A 22040-nucleotide genomic window follows, 5' to 3' on the forward strand; every position below is an offset into this window, starting at 1 on the left:
CTTTTTGGCTAGGTGTGGAAGAGCTAAGCACTTTTTGTCTTGGCTTCATCATTGTTGATTTGTTTTTAATTTAAAGATGGCATTAGGTTCATGCTTTGGGCTAACAGCCAGTCAACTTTTTTTTAAAAACAAGAATTGATATTTTACTTGCAATAGCTGGTGGGTAGAGGATATATGGATACCTTAAGAAGAATGTTAAGTCAGGCTAAGGAAGTGGCTCTTGTAAAGAGGTGAGTGGTGAAGATCTAGGGCTCGTTTGGTTCGCAGGAAAAGGAGGGGGAAAAGTGTGGTCAACGGAAAAGTAATGAAATGCTTCTTGTTTGGTTGGAGTTTTCAAAGGAGAGAGATGGAAAAGTTGTATTCCCATGGAAATATGATTTCCACATTTCATGGGAAAGTCTTTCCCATGAGAAACATGGGAAAGTTACTTTCCCATGAGGTGGGAATCACTCCTTTTTTATTTTTTTCCAAAAAGACCCTTCAGCATTAAAGAAGCATTAAAGACCTAATTTTTATTAAGGGCATAATAGGAATTATACTTAACTTTCCTAGGAAAGTGGATGGTCAACCAAATATAAGCACTTTGGAAATTTGTCACTTTCCCATGGTTAACCAAACATGCCAAAAGTACTTTCCTAGGTATCCTCTTCCTAGGAATCTGATTCCCAGGAATCATATTCCTAGGAGGGAAAATACTTTCCGCGAACCAAACGAGCCTCTAATGACTTTGAGAGAGGAAATTGGGCTTCCATTATGCAGTTTATAGATGGGGAATGTCACAAATAAAAACTGCATAAAAGTCATCCTCCTCCACACCATCTAATCCATGTTAAAGCATGACAAGTAGGATGTCCAAAAGAACATTGTTAACCATCTGTCCTCAATTTTTTTATCATCTGACACTATATGTTTGGTTAGTAGTTGAAAATCAGAATCGAAATGGATTGAAATGAGAATCGGAATGACCATATTCTCCGATACATTTGATTTGTGATTGGAATCAGAAGTGAAATGGCCGATAGAAATATTTTTGGAAAATCAACTAGATTGAGGGATATTTTTAAGTAAACTTAGTAAAATAGGATCCGAGAGGAAAGCTAGGATCGGGGTATATTTCTATTCTATCCAGAATGAGAATGGATATGGGACTTTTCTCAATCAAACGGTTGGAGTGGTAGTCATTTATTCCTATTTTTATTTCAGAGTCTAACTCTTTCAATCAAATATGTTCTATATTAACTCAGTATTTATGCTAAGTTTAGAAGTCTAGTTTTCTTGTTATGCATTTTGCTGTCAATATCTTGTACCAGTTTAAAAATATTGATTTATGAGTGCATGGGTTAGAATATACTGTACATTGTCTTATTTATGAAAAACTAATGGGTATATCCTCTCAAAACAAGAAAAAGCAGTGGACATAGCTTCAAGTAGTGATAGATCGCGCGCGAGCGAGAGAGAGAGATTTCTCACAGATTGGTTTGGAAGATGGGTGATCTTTAGGTAGTATATATTTTTCGGAAGGCGAACCGGCCAGCAGACTGGGTTGCTTCCTTCGTCGTCCGGCACTTTGGAAAGTTCCTCTCGACTTTTATAGGAGATATTCCTTATCTATTGTACTCTTTACTTTCTATTGATTTGGCAGGATGTATTCACATTAAAGTTATATAAATTGCCGCTTTTATAAAAAAGAAAGAAAAAAAAAAGAAAAGAAAAGAAGAAGAGGAGGAGGAGGAGAAGGAGGAGGAGGAGGAGGAGAGAGAGAGAGAGAGAGAGAGAGAGAGAGAGAGAGATGGTTGGGGTTTTAAAATGAGTTAGAAGCACGGACGTCAAAGAATATTTTGATGGGCCCAAATGGGAATAATTAGCTCCAAGGCTCTACTAATCAATCCATAACAAGAGTATCCATTTGGTTAGGATGTCACCATTAATACTGTTGAGGGCACATGACGACAGTTTTCATGATTGATTGATCCCAACCATCTAATCAATCAAAAATTTCCTTGAGGACCATTCATATCCCAATCAAAGTACCACGAATAGAGAGAGAGAAAGAGAGAGATGTTCTCTAAATAATCCAACAACCCAGCATGGGATCTTGCACCAGCTTTACTCGACTTACATCCACGTAAATACCTACGTGTCAGACAGGAGGATCCCTCTGTATCCAAAGTGCATGAGACACGGGTATAGTTAAAAGTCGTATAGTTAAAAGTCGTTCCATTTTATTATTAACCATCAGCACAATCACTATAACATTGGACCAGTGATGTTTAAAATAAATAATGCACATAAAAATAAGTTTCCTCTAATCTATATTCTTATTTTAAACTATATGACTTAAAATTTCCCCTTCCCAACCTATCGCTGGTTAGCACTCGGATTTCTACCCTCATATATTTACAAATCGCTCCCTGACAAACTTTTGTGCCTCAATCATGCCCTCTACAGCCCATCTACATTGACCATCACTGAGCTCGGTAGCAAATCTCCGGCAGCATTACCCCTCTGCATTCGAGCACCAGTCTTCACCGACGATAACCGCACGGTAGCTCCGTCGTTCGAACTGTTCTTCAATTGTTGAATGCTGGGAACCAACACCCTCTCCGCCCACTCCTCGAATGCAGCGGTGGTGGCTCCGCCAAGCCAAACTCCGCCGACCAACTGATCGAGCGCGTCTTCATCGACCTGCATGGATCGCCCATCGCCCATGATCTCCCTGAATTTTTTGGTGATAGATTCTGAGATCCTCCTCCTCATTGGGCTGAAGTCAACAGGCTTGAACACGATGGCATTGTCGACCAATTCCATCAGCTCTGTGGCATTTGATGGCGTCGAACACCTGACGGCCAGCCGTTCTGCCTCGTTCTCATGCTCCACCGTGAGGTCGCTAGAGTTCCGGGAGCCCTCACAAGCATCATCATCAATGCCAACGCCCAAGTTCAAGTCGAGCGACAGGACAAGTCCAGCAGACTCCTTCCTCGCTTTGGTGTTCCGCTCATCCTTCAGCGACCAATCCGCTCGACGCTTTCCGGTCTTCTCCCCTGGGGAGAACTCCAGTTGCCGTCCTGAATTTACCGAGTCCAATACCTTCTCCTCGCACCGGAGAAGGAAATCCTGCGACCTCTTGAGTTCTTCGGGCAACCAATTGGAGGTGAGGAGAAAGATCCCACCACCCAAACTGACCTCCCGGCCGTAGGAGTCCGGGAGCCGGCCTCTTTCAATTGCTCTCTGGATGGTTCCCCGAGCCAGTGTATCAGCATAGTCGATGTCCTCGAGCACAAAGACGGCGAATGGATTCCGCTGGATGGCTTCAGCGAGCCGGTCCGGCGCTGTCTTACCTCGGAGTTTCGCGTTGGATTCTCCATCACCGCCTTCAGTTCGTGGGCTGCCGAGACCAATGGTGATCGGTCCGGTGCCATATAATAGTTCGGACAGGGCATAAGCCATCTTCCTCTTCCCAACCTTGTCAGGGCCGAGAAACAGTAGCCATGTATCGGCCTTGGGTCCAAGGCCACGCCGTTTTCCATTGCCAGACCTGCACTGCATCACAGTACTGGCGACTGAAGAGGCCGCCTCAGGCTGCCATTCAGTACTCTCCATTAGGCCCTTGAAGAGCCTCTTGAGAGAATCGGTCTCGGAATTGCCTACTGTTTTATCTCTCGGTTGGTCGGGGATCGGACCCTGCATGCACCCTGGGAAGCCTTTGACACGCTCTCTATGAGTTTTCTCCAATGAGTTACCGAGAGCCTTCGACTGCCCGAGAACTAGGTCAGTCTTCACCGGGCTGCCGGGCGGGCTCATAGGGCGCTCCGACGATGAGTTTATCTGAAGGCCGTGATCGCGGCTCATCTGAACGGGGGCGATGCTTCGAGGAGAAAGCGTTGATCCTGTCTGGAAAGTTTGTTGGGGACGAACACTAGGGGTATTTGCGCTTAGCAATGGAAAAGTGGGAGCCAAAGGCTTCTCGGAGGAGGCGGCCGGCGGGTGGGAGTTCCGGTGGAGGCGGACGCATGTCATCCGCCATTTATTCAGCAATTCTTCTGTCCTCTGCTTCCACCTGAGCTCTTGCGCCCTGGTCTGTAGATAAAAAACTGCAGCTTTAGAAATATTTTAGGAGATGCGATTCATAAACATGGATTAGAGTGTGGCAATGCATGAAAACCTGAGGCTGGTCTGATGTCGGCTTTGTGCAGCTGGGTGTCCCAAGCTGCAACCAATGAGGCAATGCCTGCCTGCTTTCTGGTCTGGATTCAGTTGAGGACTTCTCGACCTCACTGGCTCCGAGCTTGGCGAGCTCACGCTCGTAATTCTCTCTGCAAAGTTTGCAGAGGCTTATTTGGTGGGAGGAATTGGTGCGCTCCAGGCTCATGGGCTGGAAACCCTTCAATGGCGAGAGAGACTCGACTGAGCTGCTTAGAATTCCATTGCCTCCAAATCTAAGACGTCACAGTTGAACGATAGATCAGTGCCGCTAAGCTTTGTAAGCATCATGCTTCTCTTGGAATCAAATGAGTAACAAAAAAACAGGGGAAGAGAAGCAGAGCAGCAAAGCAGTCTGAAAATTTGTATCCTACAATTGACCCATGAACAGTAAATTGTTTCCTAATACCATTAGCTTCATATCAACGAGCAAATTTCGAAAGAACCTGCACTGATTCTGGTCGTCTTTCTTCTTTTTTTTTTCAAAAAAACAAAAAGTCCCGACAATGAAGCAAGCCCCTATATGTTTTTGATTTTCCTTTTCCTTCTCTTATATAGGATTTCTTGTTCCTTCTTTTAGATTGAGTCAAAAAAGCATCAGCTAGCAACTGAATCCATTCGACAAAAAATCCTGCTACGTTTCAAGCAGCAATAAAGTAGAGATGAAAACCAAAACCATGCATGAACTAAAGGCTAATGAAGAAGATCAAAACAGGGAGCGAGTGCAGGCGATTCACACCTCGGGAACAAACCGGTAAGCGGCGATCTTGGTGCGACGGGCACGGCCTGGAGGTCCCATTCAACCTCCATGGAGGGGAAGTAGACCTGGCACCTCAGGTATGTTGCGCAAGTCGCCGTCCCGACAACCCACAACCGTCCGCCATTACTGCTACCCTCTCCAAACCTCTGCAGAAGCCTCCCCATCTCCGCCACCACCTCCCGGCCTATCTCCGAGACGACCTGCCGCTGCTGCAGCTGAATTGGGCCTGAGCTGACTGACTCCCCGTACCCACCGGGGCCCTCCACCAGCCATTTCAGGTCCCCCAGATCAAGAATCACACCTCCCCCGCCATTAATGGCGGAAGCCTGGATCCGGGATTCGACCAAGCCGCCCAATTCCCTGATCTTGGAGGGGATCAGGGACCGATCCGAGGAGGAGAATTCCCTCTCCAAGGTGACGACGTGGGCCAGCTGAAGAGCCGGCAGGGCATGGCTGCCGAGTTCCCGCCTTTCGATCATCAGCAGAACCTCTCTCTTCGCGGCATCCGGGTCGGAGTCCCCAACGAGGACCGGATTGTGCTTGTTGGTTCTTGTCAGTATCTCCAGCACCTTCTTCACCTCCCCCCTCCTCTGTGGCTGCTGCTGCTGCTGCTGGAGGCGGGGGCTGACATAGAGGTTCCGGGAGGGGGGGCGGGGGCCGGGACTCAATCCAAGGCCGGCCGGGGTAGCGGCGGAGGAAGGGAAATTGGCGACGGGGGACAGGGAGGCGAGGGACTGCTCGATGGCAGCCTTGACGGCGGGGCTGGAGAAGCTGGCCTCGCGCATGACGCGGCTGACGGAGGGATCGTCGAGGATGGAGACGACGAGCTGCTCAAGCTCGACCTTGACGGCGAGGAGGGGAGGCTGCTGCTGCTCGGGGCACCCGCGGCGCTGGTGGGCCTGGGCGCGCTTGAGGGCGGCCATGAGGGCATTGGAGAGCGGCGGGTCCGGGACGGGATCGGCGCCAGAGGAGGCTGGGAGGCGGTCGAGGGCGACGGAGAAGCAGAGCTCGAGGGCGCGGCACTGTAGCGGGTGGGAGGAGAGCGGGTGGGAGCGGGCGCAGGCCTGGCGGAGGAGCCCAGAGGGGGCAGCCAGGAGGGTGGCGGCGACATGCAGCGGCGTCGTCTGGCCGTGCCTCCGCCGGGACGCCTCCGCGATGGCCCGGTTGAGCACCGCCGCCGCCTCCGTCGTCAGCGTCTGCTGGATCGTCGCCAGCCCCGCCCTCATCTTTCTTTCTACTTCTCTCTCTCTACTTCTTCAAAGAAGGAAAACTAAATACATATATATATATATATATATATATATATATATAAATATATATATATATTAGATTTTAAGGCTGTAGAGAAAGAAAGCTGGTGAAAGATATGGAAGGATTCATTCATTCATTTTGCTGGGGGTTTTCTTTTCTTTGTTTCCGTTATTCGAAGAGGAGGAAATAGAGAGGAGGGTAGGAGAGTGGGCGTCCACAGGAAGAAGAACAAGAAACGCGTTTTTTCTTTTGATTTTTTTTTTTTTCCACCTTCGTTTTGGAGAGTTTCGGTGGGGATTTGTGGGCAGAGAGAGGGGAGTGGGGTTGGGATGGTTTGATCGTGAGCTGGTGAGAAAAGGAGAGGGAGGAAGGAATTAGGCTGTGGAAAGAGAGATGCAAGAATATCTGCTTGGCTATTTATGAGATAGCAAGGCGTTCTCCCATTTCTCCGCCTCGGTTTACCCTGCCAAGAGTTTTATTTAAAACCTTCTAATATTTTAAAAAATAAGTTTTTATATTTTCTATGAACACCTTATTTAAAGCAAGTTCTAGCTAACTGCTCTTGTTTTCTTAGACCGTACTTTCAAAAAAATCTAATCTGAGAGATAAATTCTCAATTTCGCTTATTTATTAAATTAATGAGCCTTTTTTTCCAAAATGTTAGTCTCTCCCAACCTTATCAATCAGTCACTCAAAGCTGACCCACAATTGACTACGAATATCTGCTTTTTGCTGCCTGAAAAAACGTCACCACATCGCCCTTTTCCCACTTCCAATCTGCCTTTCTTTCCTGATGCCTTCTCCTGGGGTTAGCTTTTATCATTACTTTACTAGTTTTCAATACTATATTATTGTTATATTAACTTTTCTTGTCCAACAAATTGTTTAACTTTACTGCCTCATTTCTCTGTACCTTTTTTTATATTTCAAATCTAATATATATATATATATATATATATATATTTGTATGTGTTACATTTTTTTCGTACTTTCAAGTTTTCACTAAAGTTGGCCAAAGACAAAGCTAGGGGAAAGAAATCATCAGCATCATTATTCGCAGTCCCACAGCACCATAACGCGCACGCCCGCCCGCTTTTTGCTCTCTTTCCTCCCTCCTACGCGTCTCTCGAGTCGTTGGGTGGTGTGTAAAGGCAGCAGCGAGTTCAACCGGCTCTTTTATTCTTTACTACAAACCCCTCACCTTCTTCATTACCACTTTCCCTTCTTCCTCGGCCTATTTACTCTGTCCCTGCGAAAAGTTCCACTTTTCTAGTCATCTACTAACCAGACCTAACAACTTAATTAGCTGCTGTAATAGCTATTAATTAGGATGGATGATGACATTTCCTATGAGCAAGGTAACTAGGAGAAAATGGTTGCTGGACTCATAATTAGGCTAGTTGATTTGACCCTTCTGGCACCATAGAAGATTGCATGTCTTGAAGCTCAAATGGTATTGTTGAGTATACATTTGATCTTTTAATTTGGATTTTGGATGGAACCGCTTGATTAGTTGTTTTGCTATTAGCAAAGAGTACGGGTGGATTCGAATATGACAACTCCTGTAAAGTTCCCCGACCAATATCTACCATTTGCATTGCATAGATAGATAGGATTCCGCAAGTGGCCCCAAGAAGGGATGACACCTAGATTTGCATGAATCACTACCTAGAGGGAGCAGGGCAAGTGGCAGAAAATTTCAAATGCAACGGAATGATGCCTTGGAAATACCAAGTTATATTTCATAGTAGATAAAAGATAAGTGATATTGTCTCAATTCTTTCAAAAAAAAAGGTCCAGTAATACTCTGATAAATGCTCCAACAAGTTGGTAGGACACCTTGTTACAAAGAATAAAAAAAGTTAATGCCACACCTACTCAATATGGTATGCTGTAGAGTAGTTCACATCATCAAGATGCTACGAAGGATCACATGCAGTTGCATATCTTGAAGTCCAAATAACATTAAAATTTGATATCCATTTAAAATATCTAAATTGAAATACGGCTTTGTTAAATTATTTATGGAAATGCATTTATTGCCATTGCAAAGAATGATGGCTTCAACCCCAAAAAATACAGGTCGTTTTGCATTTAGAAAGGGATAAGATTCCACAAGTCCAGGTGGAGGCACCACATCAAAATGAACTTTTCTGATTCTTTTCCACCAAATTTCGAAGCGGTGATAAAATTGGTCGATGCTTTTTTATAATGACGGATGAAATTCAAATTAGACGACACTTTAAAGCATAATAGAGAAAAAAAAAAAAAGGGAATAAAGCCAATCCTCTGCCTTTTTCCTCCCTAATCCCCCTGCCTTTCTCTCTCTCTCGCACGCGGAGAACAAAGCCCAACCCTTTCACCCAGCCGCCATCATCCCAGCCCACCCCATCCCCCCTCTTTCCTCTTCGATCCAACTTGGCTACCCCTTTCCCCCCAAAGCCCCCACCGAGCTTCGGATCCCCCTCCCCCTTCGAGCTTCGAGGATAACCCCGTGCCTTCGGGAAAGGTGTTCTATCCCTCCGAGCTGAGGATACGGTGGTGGCGGGCGGACTATGGTCCGACGAGATGAGCGACCATGGATGCAGGCAGATGGAGGCAGAGTTCGTGAGTTTCAAGGCCCTGCCCATCTCGTAAGTTTCATCTCCTCCTCTCCTCTCCATCCACCCTTGCAGCCCCATCTCCCTCCAAGAACTCCTCCTCCTTTGACCCTCCCCTCATCGGAGGCCCAGGCTGCGGCTCGTGGCAGAGGAGAAACTGGATCAGGCCGTGGCCCATCGCAAGAAAGGAAAGAGCAGGGCTACTGCTTCCACTGCGTCCCCGAGGAACGATCGAAGGGCTTGGAGGCGGCTACAGAAGGAGATCATGAGAGAGCAGAGGGAGTTGGGTCCTCCGGAAGACGACGTTGGGAGGGCAAGAAAGTGGAGGCTGAGCCGGCCAAAGGTTACCCACAAGGAGAGGTTGAGTTTCGTGGCTTCCATCCCTTCTCCCGGTTCATTACCAAGTATGTTCTGATTCTTTAATTTTTCCTTCTAGTTCTTGAGTTTTGATCATGGGTGGGTATGCATCAAGATATAAAATCTGAAGCTCGTGGATGCATCATCGATCAAATGATTGATGGGTTGTTGAACAATAGAAATTTTATATTCCGCTAATGTAGATGTGGATGTCCCTCTTCCCTCTTCCCTCTTGCCCTAAATCATAGAAAATAATTTTTTTAAAAAAAGTTTAAGGCTAAAGCCGTCACTTATAAGCGTCGGCTTTGAGGCTTTTAGTGATGCTTTTAAGCGTTGCTAGAAAGCGTCGCTAAAAACCGACCTTTTACAACGTTTTTTAAAAGTATTGGAAAAAAAATTTTCCACTTAGAAATCGCCGACGCTTCGGCAACGCTTTATATAGGGTCGGGCGGATCTTTGCCGACGCTTATAAGCATCGGTAAAGGATGTAAAAAATGCCCAAAAAAATCGCTTTTTTTGTAGTGAGGTAATCATGTGTAGTCTTATATATGACTACCTAGAGACCGTAGGATGAGTGGTATAGGGTATGTTTCCTTTTTTTCTTGTTAATCCCTCAAAAGTACTAAATAACATTTATGAGAAATACTGAATAAAAGATATGTGATATTTTTCTAAAATTTTTAAAAGTTAAATTGTTTTATGATACTTTGAGAATGCTAAAGCAGAATATGCCAATACCAACTCTTCAACATAATTACTCGATTTAGTTCCTCAAGAATAGTTTGCAGCATCACATAACACTAAGAGTGACCAGGTCACTTATAACTGCATATGTGCGAGTCCATATATACATAGCATCATTACAAATGCCATAAATTAAACTTTGATATTTATTTGCAAAAATATAAAAAGAAGATATTTTGTTGAATTATTGATGGAAATGAATAACTATTGCAAAGCTTATTGGTTTGAATAAGAGAGTCCTATAAAGTCCGTCTATCAATATTTCCCATTCTATGTTAATTTTCACATTTATGGAGGAATATAATTTGTCAAGGTACAGTGGACTTGCATGGGTTTTTCCTCATCAAGTAGGCTAAGACAATAAGTGGCAAAGTGGCTTGCCATACAACAGGGAACATGTTTTTTTTGTGCTAATCACCTTCTTTCTCCTTTTCTTTATTTTTTTTATTGAAGTTCTAACACCTCAAAAATATGAGTCGTACTTATTAATATTATTAGATAAAAAAGGATATATGTTTTTGCTAATTTTTAAGAAAATAAAAAGTAGTTGCTTTCGTAAGCTTATATAGAGACTGAGCACTTTAGAGCTATCTATTAATGCTCCCTAATATTTCTCATAGAATAATCAATTTAGCTTCATTCCCAATATCAAGTGTTGTTTGATTAGCTTTATTTTCTTTTAATGAAAGATTAATTCGGCTTGTTTACCTGCAAATTATTAATGTAAGATAAAATTCATTGGCAAATAGCAACATGAATTATTTCAAGGAAACAATGAAAGAATTATCCATGAGAAATATTTTAGAAAAGCATCGTCCAGAATTTGAATGCAAAACCTCTTCTCAATGGGAGAAACATTGGACACTGGGCTATTGCCTGTTTGCAAAATCCAACAAAATATTAGCCACAAATGATAATTTGATCCTATAAATTCCATTGGAGTATATTACCGATACATAGCCTACATGGTAAAGGAGAGAAAGTTTCTTCTCGACACACAAAGTATTTTGTGTGAATTATATTCCTGACTTGGACCATTTTTATATTGTGATATGGTCTGTCTATTATCACCAATTGGAACCAGTCTTGGGTCACTATATTGGGAGTCACCATTTCTTCATAGCATCTTTGGACTGTATACAATTGGTAATTAGCCTACAAGAAGTTATTGTCTTTATACTATAAACACTAAGATATTGGAATATAGCATTTTTAGAACTTAGAAGTGGGATTCTTTTTTTAATTAAAAGAAACTTTAGCTAGCATGCATAGAACATAAAACCATTTTTTTTTAAAATTTCTACATTTCTGACATGCTAATATAATATTGGTTCATGATACACTTTTTTGGAGTTGCCTTGCTCGTCGTACAAATTGAACAAAATGTCCAAAAAGAGGAATGGAAAAAAGTAAAAATAATTCTTCTACATTTAAAGTAATGATTCCATGTACTTACAAGCATGACTTGCCAGCACGATGACAAAACCCTAATGGAATTACATGCACCTCACCATCTTTGTTGTTATTAACTCTTCATTTCTTTATCTCTTAAGGCTTTGAGAGAAACTTCTGTCTAAATACATCCTACTTGCTTTTTACTATACTATTAAACAAAGAGAAATAGGAAAAGTGCAAACATAAAAATAAGAGTCTATTTATTAACTTCCATATTTGATTAAAAAAAATATTTGATATAAGAGATCACAACGATCTATGCATCTCCTCACTTGTTTAGAATTAGTAGAGAGGTTTCGCTAATAAAAAAAAAAATATAAATAAGATAAAAGTTAATAGAGCTGGTAAGTAATCAAAATGTTACAAATGACACCAATTGTTGCGATAAATAGCATAACATTATTTACAAGCATGACTTGCCACCATGATGATAAAACCCTAAGGGATAGAATTGTACCCCACCATGTTTGTTGTTATTAACTCTTCATCTCTTTATCTCTTATGGCTTTGAGAGAAACTTCTGTCTAAATACATCCTACTTGCTTTTTACCATTAAACAAAGAGAAATAGGAAAAGTGAAAACATAAAAATAGGAGATCACAACAATCTATTCATCTCCTCACTTTACTTGTTTAGAATTAGTAGAGTGGTTTCACTAAAAATAAAAAATAAAAATAATATAAAAGTTAATAGAGCTGGTAAGTAATCAAAATGTTACAAATGGCACCAATTGTTACAATAAATAGCATAACATTATGTTAAGAAAAATACCAGCATTTACATCTGTTCTATCTTTTCTCCTCAAGTGTGAATATAGTGTCAAGAATACATAGTGATAATTAAAAAAATGATAATATTTATGATACATGATCAATAGAAATCTCATAATACTTATAATTACAGAGCCTTGAGAGAGAGAGAGAGAGAGATTTTATTATTATTCCCTAGCCCAATCTCCTTGCATTCTACCATTTATCTAATTTTCTTGTTTTTATTAAATTATTAACCATTTAGCTGATTGACTAGTCATTGTAATATTAACTGAATATACATTGATCAGCCAAGGATTAAGTAGTTGAGATACAGAAATCTATTAGAGTCATGTGGCTTAGTTCATGAAGTTAGGGTTAGGGTACACAAATATATTAGCTAGTAGTTGTAGAATGGCACGCTATGTAGAATAGATCGACCGTGCCGGCCCAAAATCTAGCACGAAAACCAAACAAATAATAGAAAAGAATCAGCCACACGAAAAAGCTCTCTCTCACTCCTCACCAAGAAGAACAACTCTCATTCTCTCATTTTCTCTCTTTTCTCACATCCCTCTCCTTTTCTCAAGCCACTCTTCTTTTCTGAAGCCAAACCAAAGGTGACACCAAAGGTCCTTTTAAATAGAGTGGAATATTTGATTCATACTCAAATTCAATACCCACTAAAAGATAAGACTTATCACTACTAAATGATAAGGATAAGACCTGTCACTACTAAAGGATAAGGATAAGGATAAGATTTATTACTACTAAAGAATAATGATAAGACTTATCACTACTAAAGAATAAGAAATCTAGTAGAATAAAACTAGCAATGATTCTCAATACTTCTCCTTATTAGGAAGTCCATATTGACAACATTGAACTTATCAATGTCGTCCCCCTCATTGCAAAGTCCATACTGACAATGTTGAACTTATCAATGTTGTGAAATGCCACAGCAGTCATTGCCAATATTGCTGCAGTAATAATAATATGTAATAACTTGTCAAACCAATAATTGAATAGTAAAACTCCTTGGCCGGTTTGTCTTTTTCGATGCATATGTTGAAATCAATGGTGTCTTTCAACATGTCTCAGGGGCATAAACTCCATGATCACTATATCGAGATTTTATAGAACGTCTAGCTTATGCCAACGAACATCAAATTACTATTTGCAAGCAATGTAAGCATCTACCATTACCTCCTCTTGAGCAGTTTCAAGTATCTACGTATAAATTACTCCTACATATAAAATCAAATCTATGCATAGTCCTCTAATAGCTCGAACTTTGGAGCAGCTTCAAAATCAATTGGTATACTAAAAACTTGTCGAGGTATAACATGAATCATCTCCATCAAGCATATCTTCTTCCTGCTTTATTATTAAAACTATTCAAAATTAGTTAGCTTTTCAACCTCATGGCTAACCAAATCTCTATAAAAAATGCACATATCTTGGATAGCTTCGACACAAGACTCTTTTGCATTATTTGATTTCTTAGTACAGATATCTATAGATGGATAAGCTGTAGTATCCTTTGACTCTTTCTAAGCAATTTCAGAAACAACTGGTTCTTCATTCATAACCTCTTTTTAAACTTGATATAATATCTACCTGATCAAGCTCTTTCTATTCCATATTTTCTTCTTGATCTGGTTGATTTTTGTGCTGATCAATTTTGTCATACTTTGAGTCTTCCGAACTTGAACCAGACTCTAATTGATCAAGCTCTCTCTGATTCAAATCTTCATCTTTAAACCAATTATGATCTTCTTCTGAATTTCTAGGAAAGCCTGGAACCAAAATTCACTCTTCAGGTAATCTTTTTTTAAAGATGTCTCACCTTGCTTGAATTTAAATGGAAGGCTGCAAGAATATCCCACACTTTCTTTGGCTTTTGTATATCTTAAATATGGAGATAATTTTTTGTATCAACTGAAACTTGAATAATCTATAACACCTTTTTTGATTTTAGATTCTACTTTCTTCTTGCAACCTCATTGTTGAGAATATCTGTTGGCATAATCTTTGACTTATCCAAGATATCCCATAAATCTTATTCTATCAAATGAGACTTGACAATAGCCTTCCAAATTGGATAATAGGTATTGTTCAACTTTTTTATCCAATTGCTAGAGATGATAGTAGCTTCAGCCATAATGATATATCTCTGAAATCACTAAATAGGAGTTCACATGCTTGCACCGCTGCATAGCGAATTACTAGAAGCTCTTCAACTATGCCGAGCTACAAACATACGAATAACCAATCTCAAAGCCTATGACTCTGATACCATATAGAACGTCATATTATGCGAAGTAGATTGACCGTGCCGATCTAAGATCTAGAATAAATACCAAATAAATAGCAGAAAAGATATGCTAGAAGAAAAATAATTAGGAGAGAGAAAAAATACTTTATTAAAAAAATGAGCCACACAAAAAAGTTCTCGCTCACTTCTCACCAAGAAGGACAACTCTCACTCTCTTTTTATCTCTCTTTTCTCACGCCACTCTCCTTTTCTCAAGCCATAGCAAATGAGACACCAACAGTCCCCTTAAATAGAAGAGAATATTTAATTCCTACTCAAATTCAACACCTACTAAAAGATAAGACTTATCACTACTAAATGATAAGGATGTGACTTATCACTATTAGAGAATAAGGATATGACTTATCATTACTAAAGGATAAAAATTTTTGTAGAACAAAATTAGCAATGATTCTTAATAGTAGTGCTGGGGTTAAAGTACAGTAATAGAGGTAGATATAGAGTAGATCAGAGGTGACCTTGAAGTCGAATACCTTGAAAGCTCCAAATTAAAGGAACAAGGCCTTGGTGCGTGAGATGAGGGCATCATTAGGGTTTAGAACCCAGCTTTTAGGGTAGGGTTTAGGGTCTTAGCCTTGAAACAAAGGAGCAAGATATCATAAAACTAAATAGGTATGCAAAGGCAAAGGAGCAGGAGCAAACATTGACTGAGAAGAAATGATGGATGGGTTTGAGAAAGGAATGAGAAGGTGAGAGGAAAGGTGGGGAGGAGAGGAGAGATGAACTAAAGCTCAAGAGGTGGAAGCAAACCTTATAACTCAACCATAAATCTATTACCACTTACATGGGCCCCACAACAACTACACCAAAAGCATGATTTTGGCTAACTCCTTCAGCTGGGGTTCACTTACACCAAGTCGTAGGTAACCAAATAGGCCCTCAAAAAAATTCCTTAGGCACATTGTGCCTATTGATTCCTTAAAAAAAGTGCTGATACGTACTAACCAGCTATACCTACATCTTTTTACAAAGTCATGGTGTTTATAATTGATAAATATATAGTAATCAAAAGCATCATGCCATCTATACTAGGTTACTAATGTCGACTGGCACTTCTATTAGTTAGTAGGGCCGTCAAAGTTATGATTTTTAGTTAATCAACTTTGCTTTCAGTGGACATGGCCAGCAAGCCGAAGGAAATATATCTGTTGGCACTGAGAGAGCTCTGATTATTGGCTGAACTATGACTACTTAAAATATTTTTCTGGGCAACATCATCTGGAATAAAAAAGATATAGTGAAGAGCATGATTATTCTAGGGCTAATCAGATACTATGCGGCTAATAGCTTGAGATACAAAGGGACTAGTTTTAACTAAGAATGATTGTAAAATTCTATGAACAAGAATGCCAAACGCTCAAAAATCGTATAGAGATCATGATTAAGAATAGACGCAGCGTACTCCCACTATAAGTTCTTGAATTCAAAAGATAAGAAGGCATCCACAACTAGAGCCATAGAGAAAAAGCTCATGTAGGCCTCCCTTTACAAAAGTAGTAGTTGCAGTCGTTGCTTTGAAGGGGGGGGATGGGAACTTCCCTTGAGAATTCTCTTTCCCTTGTCCTCCTCTACCAAACCATATCCAAACCATCATATTTTAGTGATTCCTTTCCCATCCCAAAAGCCATGACTGACCTCACCATTCCAACTCCCACCACCTTTAGTGATCCTTGAAGGACCACACTTCTCTAACCATCATTTATCCCCTTAACCTTCTTGTCCTATCTCTCTTTGCCATCCTCATGGTAGCTGATGATTGAATGAGCAGGACCAATGCCTGGTGGACACAATTGGAGGAATTCTCAACAAGGATTATGAGATTGTTGAGAAAGCAGGAAAGCAAAGCAATGGAACAAATTATATGCATGGGCTTGACTTGAGGTGCAACATGCCTAGTTGATTGGATATCATTAGACATGAGGGTCCCTCAAGGCTTTTCACTATTATAAGTAACCACCTCCACCACCACAAACCCTATAATCATCATGCACAAATCAAGGCCAAGCTTTAAGCAACATGCACAATCTATTGTGAGAAGGGCTGAAGGGGGCTTGAATAGGTTTTGATATCCTCTTGCACCCACAGAGTGGCTGGAATTGAGAAAGTAGATTTGCTTTAAGAAACATAATTAGTTTGGCACTTCGAAACGCCAATCAAGCAACGAGAAAACCATTCGTTCCTTTTGGGAATAAAGGAGCTGCATTAATTCATTAAAACTCGTATGAAAAGTGGTCTTGGACACGGACAATTGCAAAGTGGAATGCACCCCAAAAGGCTTGCTTTTTCACGCAAAGGCAACCCCCTTCCATGTGGCTTTTGTGTCTTGGGATTCCTTAAAACTCGCCGGCAAAAGAAACCCCCCACTTGCACAGAAGAAGATTTTTCGGCTGACGTAGAAAGCTTATAGGAACACTACGTTAGACCATATCTTAAACTAATGGAACAGCAATTGCCCCTCCACTGAGGTTTAGAGCTTGGAAAAGTTATACGAGATATATGAGATATTTCATCTATCAAATGCTCTTAAACGATTTGAACAGAACAAGACTAGTTTAAGAAGTTATGGTCACCCTTTTGGTTTGTATATTTTCTAACAAAAATATGCTACAGAAGTTAAGAAAACATCAAATTTACTACGAAATGATATACTTGAAATCTTTTTTTTTTTTTTTTTTTTTTGGGGGGGGGGGGGGGGGGGGGGGGGGGGGGGGCACTTATGGATGATGTGTATCCTGATAGATGATGTGAGCCATTGTTTAAAATGTTTCACCATCATTAAATGTTAGTTATTTCTCTCGGACAAAAAATTCTCTTAGTTATTCCTTAGGAATATCTGGTCATCCTCTCTAGATAGATAGATAGATAGACACACGTGCATAATGTTTACATGCACACATGCATAATGTTTACATGCACACATGCATGCAAGAGATTGTGATTATCTGGAACATGATTCAATCTATTATGGAAACAACAAGATCTTGTAACATGTCAAAGAACATTAATAACAATTGTTGGACATGGTCCCTAATCTATACCAAGACTTTGGGTGGGACTTGCAAAAGTTATGTGAATCCAAATTCAGCAGTATGCATGCAAAATTCAAGAAAAGATTAGCTTCAAGCAACATCGAGCATCAACATACCACTTGATCTACCCTTTAGGAAGTTGATATTATGTTCTTAAATACTTCTAAAATTCAATCATATTCTTTCCTTTCAGCTATTCCTATCATGAGTTATGATTTGATGAAACATTAGATTAAAGGATCGCGCAATGGGACAAGGTAGAAAGTGAATCATGAGATGATAAGAGAAAAAGATTGACTAAAAACATGCAGACAGAAAAAGTTGGTGAATGGTTCTTTTCCATATTTCATATGTGAACAAACTTTATGGGGTGTAAAAAATGAAAAACCGATTTTGTATAGCTGACTCAAAATAGGAGATAGTCAAGCACCACTCTGGTCAAAGGGCAAGCCTTAGCACAACATTAAGATTGCTCCATATGTTCTATGTATCATAAGTTCGAAACACAAAAATAGCCCCTCCATACATAGGGTTACGGATGCATGTATCTGACCCTCGTCAAATTCTATAGTGGCGGGAGGAATGCCCAATTTTAGGGGCGCCGGTCACAGTCAAAGGCCTTTCTTCTTTTGGAGGAAGAAAATATCAAATTTCATATCTTTCTATGTCCCACCCTACCATTGGGGACTCCAGACTTCCTCAAAGGTTCAAACCAACCCATGGACATTTGACTGGGCAAACCCTATTCCTAGTAGATACGCATGTATTCATGTAGTTAGGAGGCCTATGAATGAAAGTCATTTCCAAGTAATTGCTTCTCCAAAAAACCCATAGGCCTAATCTGAGAAAAGAAGAAGCATAGCATATGTTTAAAAACATATTTGCCGATCCAGAATTGCTACAAAATTATGGGCAAATGCACATTGTCATAAGAGAGATTTTTTTTAATATGGTCATATGGTGCGGCGTTTTAAACGTCCTTCTTTACTTGGAGGGATGCTCATAAATTATATATACAATAATGCAAGGAATCCAACACTAGGTCAAGGAGAAGAAATCAGGTTTGAGTACCTGATCTACAGCTTCTCTAAGCTTTGGTAGATCATAATCTCCCTACATAGATAGGATAACGAATGCAGGGGGAAAGATTTGGTAATCATCCCCTGTACTAAGAAGCAAAATGCCTCTAGGACCAGTTTTTACATGGTTGGATCTCCCGGTATAAGTTATATATCTTTATATCTCTTGCCGAAAGAAATAGATGAAAAAAAAAGAGAATTGGAAAGGCCAAAGCAATTACAAATCATCTAAAAGACCGAGAAATGTAGCTCAGTCAGAGACGAGCTAGGGATCCGGCCCACAGGCGTGACGCTGTACCATGGGCTGCCCCTTGTCGTGATCTTCTTGGAGAATCCCGCGGTACGCCCTCCTTTCTCTCCAAAGGAGAGACTTGAGAATCCATTAGGTTTGAGGGGGGAAAAATAAAGAAAAGGAAAATTGCAGCCAGGAGTGGCTCAATGCATTTGGAGACCTAAGGCGAACTCAAAAGCCCCAACATAAATACATTTGGAGGCCTCAATACATAAATAAGGAAAGAGATAATAAATTTCTTTAGATAAAAAATACGTCCTAACATAAATGCATTTGGGGCCTCAATGTATTTAAACGTTTGCCTTAGAACTTACTCTAATAAATGCATGTAGGGGCTGGGGCCTAAGGTGACCGCTTCAATTGCCTATGGGTTGAGCCAGTTCTAATTACCGCCTACCCTCTGTGCGCCAACGTGGTCGAGCCCATCACGGCCATTGGTTCATATAATGGTATATCGAGATACATGTTTGATAAATGGAGCTCACTGAAGAAATTATTATGTGTACTGTGTATATCGGCATGATTGTGCATGCAGCCAATTATGACAGCTGATTTCTATAATGATTCCTCGAGATTTCTGCTCCGTGAATGAGATCCATAGAAATCAGTGGTCATTGCATGCACGGCCATATGATTGATACAATGTGGACAATAATTTCTAAAAATCAGCAGCCGTGTGCACGGCCATGGGATGAATGCAGTGCAAACAACAAATTCTTCAAAAGTAGAGAGGACGAATGGTGCCATTGTCCTACGGCCAACGCCTTATATGGCTAGATGAGGTACTATGTGGCCCTCTTCCCCACCATGTCCACGGTCCACGGATTTGAGGGATGGAAGGAGAGCACCAATCAATCGTACGGTGGAGACTTATTGATAGGCTCAGTGTATTTGCACCCCCATTAACCTAGGATGCTCTTTCTGATCCCAACTATTTTTGGCGAACTCTAATTATTTTGAGGGGAGGAGCTAGAGTTCCAGTATCCAGGTACGCTGTTCGCATGATATCCTGTGCTGGGTCGGAAATGTAAAGGCTGCCCCATTGCATGGTTAACATATTTGTGTAGTCACATACCTTTAATATCCAGATACTCTATGCGTACGATAGATATCCTGTGTACAGCGAATGGAAATGTTAGGCCTGCACGGATAGCTGGTAACGTAGTACTTCACATTCAATTGAAAAGGTGCTGCTATATATAGAAAAAAGAAGAAGCCATACATCCAATAATCTCCAGATTTCCAAGAGGTCAGAAGAAATTTAACAGTGATTTCTCATATCTGAAGATCATGTGATATCGGGATCAACAGCCTCTCCCACTTCCTCTTGCCTCTGTTTTTGTGTTTTATTTCTTAACCTAGTGTTCAGTATTGGAATAATATGATGGCCGTCCCATTAGAATCTTCCTTTTATATTCAGTGTTTCATGTGCACATCATATTCAAGCATGGATCATGTTTAAGATGGTTGCTGCCGCGGGTGTTGTACCTCGGTGGGAGCTAAAGAGAGCAAAAGGGATTATGGACAGGCACTGGGATGAACCAGCCCATCAATCCTACATTTTTTGGACCATAGAACGAGGATTTTGTCGAGTTACAAAACAGATCTCTCTATTCGTTTTTGCATAAAAAGGAGACACGTTTTATTTTTGACAAAAACAAATCATTCAAAATCATTATACGCCTATTCCTAAATGAATGCATATATTTTCAAAGCATGCGAGTTGAGAATGGATGCACACATATTGTTTGCACATGTAGCAATGTTCTTGTATTGGTTGAAGAGGCTTACATGCAATAGTCACATAAAGTCCAAAGTCACCATATCTAGGAAAAATCAATGGATTTTTCTTGCAAAATTTTTCAGATAATAACAATAGAAACAATAATAACAAATATTACAGTAATGTCACTGTTGCAAGGTCAAAGGCTGCCACAGTACTTGCTACCTCTCCCCACCTCTTCTGCCTTAGCCAATTCCTTCTTACTCTCAAAATAAAGGGGAAAAAAAAAACATTATCCAAAAGATGATGATTTCCAGTGTCTAAATCTGATGTGCAGCAATAATCTCTGCTTTTTTTTTTCTTCCTCTTAGAGACCTATCAATCCACATGACAAGTGTGTGCATAAATGAACCTCCTAATTCATGAAGCTCCTGCTGTTGCGAGGCCTAGAGAGCGTCAAATATATCAAACATCAACCTAGCTTGCGAAGAAGCTGTTTTCATATGTCAAACCCTTGAACCCCGGTCACAATGGAGCCTTACTATTGCACCAATACTTGCCCTCATACAATGTACCTTAGAATTCTTGGATTTACCCAGAACTGCAAGATTATGGACCTCCTAGAGCTCGAGGACAGCAATCTGGGATCAAACAAAGTAGACTGCAAATGAAAAAAATCAAGCTCCAGAAGTTCCAACGCAGGTCAAGAGGATTGCAAATAAAAATGCAAGCTTGTAGATCAGCAACCTGGGATCAAACAAAGTGGATTGCAAATAAAAAAGCAAGCTTAAGGAGTACCAAATCAAGTCAGGGCGATTAACCTGACCTATCATAAGGGAATGAGGAAGGACAAATCTTCAACAATTAATCAGAAGAGTTGTGAGATTCACATGCTCATTGAATGTATCCATGTTTTCCATGGACATTGGTCAATTAATGACAAACAAGGGAAACTAGAAGGAAAGCCATTAGTTATTGACAAAGGCTATGAATCTTTCAGAGGTTGGCTTTTCCATTCATAAAAAGTTCCTCCTCCTTCCAATTATTGGTTGCAAACTCAAACGTCATCCACAAAATAATGCTAGAATATAAAATATTTTATTTCAACTCTCTCTTCAAAGGAATGACTCCAACGACGTCACCTTCCATATGTAAAATTAGGCTTGCATGAAAAAAATTGTTACAGAATGAAAATGAGCGCATCAACACATTACTAATCTTGGGTAAAAACTCCTAGTCGTTGAACAAGAACAACAATCACGGCCCACCGAATGACACAAACTAATTCAAAAACGAAGCACCAACTAGACTGATTAGGCATAAAAAGATCAGATTATGATCGCTTCAAATAATATATGCTATGTTTTCACGTCAGAGCTCCCTCCATCTCAGGATTTTACAAATAATAAAATTGCAACATATGACTACTTGTTTCTCTAAAACCCCTTTTATGGTGTAAATTC

At 40.6% G+C, this 22040-nt stretch overlaps 1 protein-coding gene across 1 annotated transcript; it reads right to left on the reverse strand.

Moving 5' to 3' along the window:
• Positions 1-2202: 2202 nt before the first annotated feature.
• Positions 2203-6253, reverse strand: LOC120106869 (protein SUPPRESSOR OF MAX2 1-like). The gene is made up of 3 exons (XM_039119968.1): positions 4940-6253; positions 4163-4436; positions 2203-4077 (listed from the first exon to the last, which is right to left on the reverse strand). Exons 1-3 carry the CDS (start codon positions 6184-6186, stop codon positions 2443-2445), a joined length of 3156 nt encoding a protein of 1051 aa, XP_038975896.1. The 5' UTR covers positions 6187-6253; the 3' UTR covers positions 2203-2442.
• Positions 6254-22040: the final 15787 nt, after the last annotated feature.

This window comes from Phoenix dactylifera, unplaced genomic scaffold (assembly GCF_009389715.1).
Source record: "Phoenix dactylifera cultivar Barhee BC4 unplaced genomic scaffold, palm_55x_up_171113_PBpolish2nd_filt_p 000670F, whole genome shotgun sequence".
Lineage (NCBI taxonomy): Eukaryota > Viridiplantae > Streptophyta > Magnoliopsida > Arecales > Arecaceae > Phoenix > Phoenix dactylifera.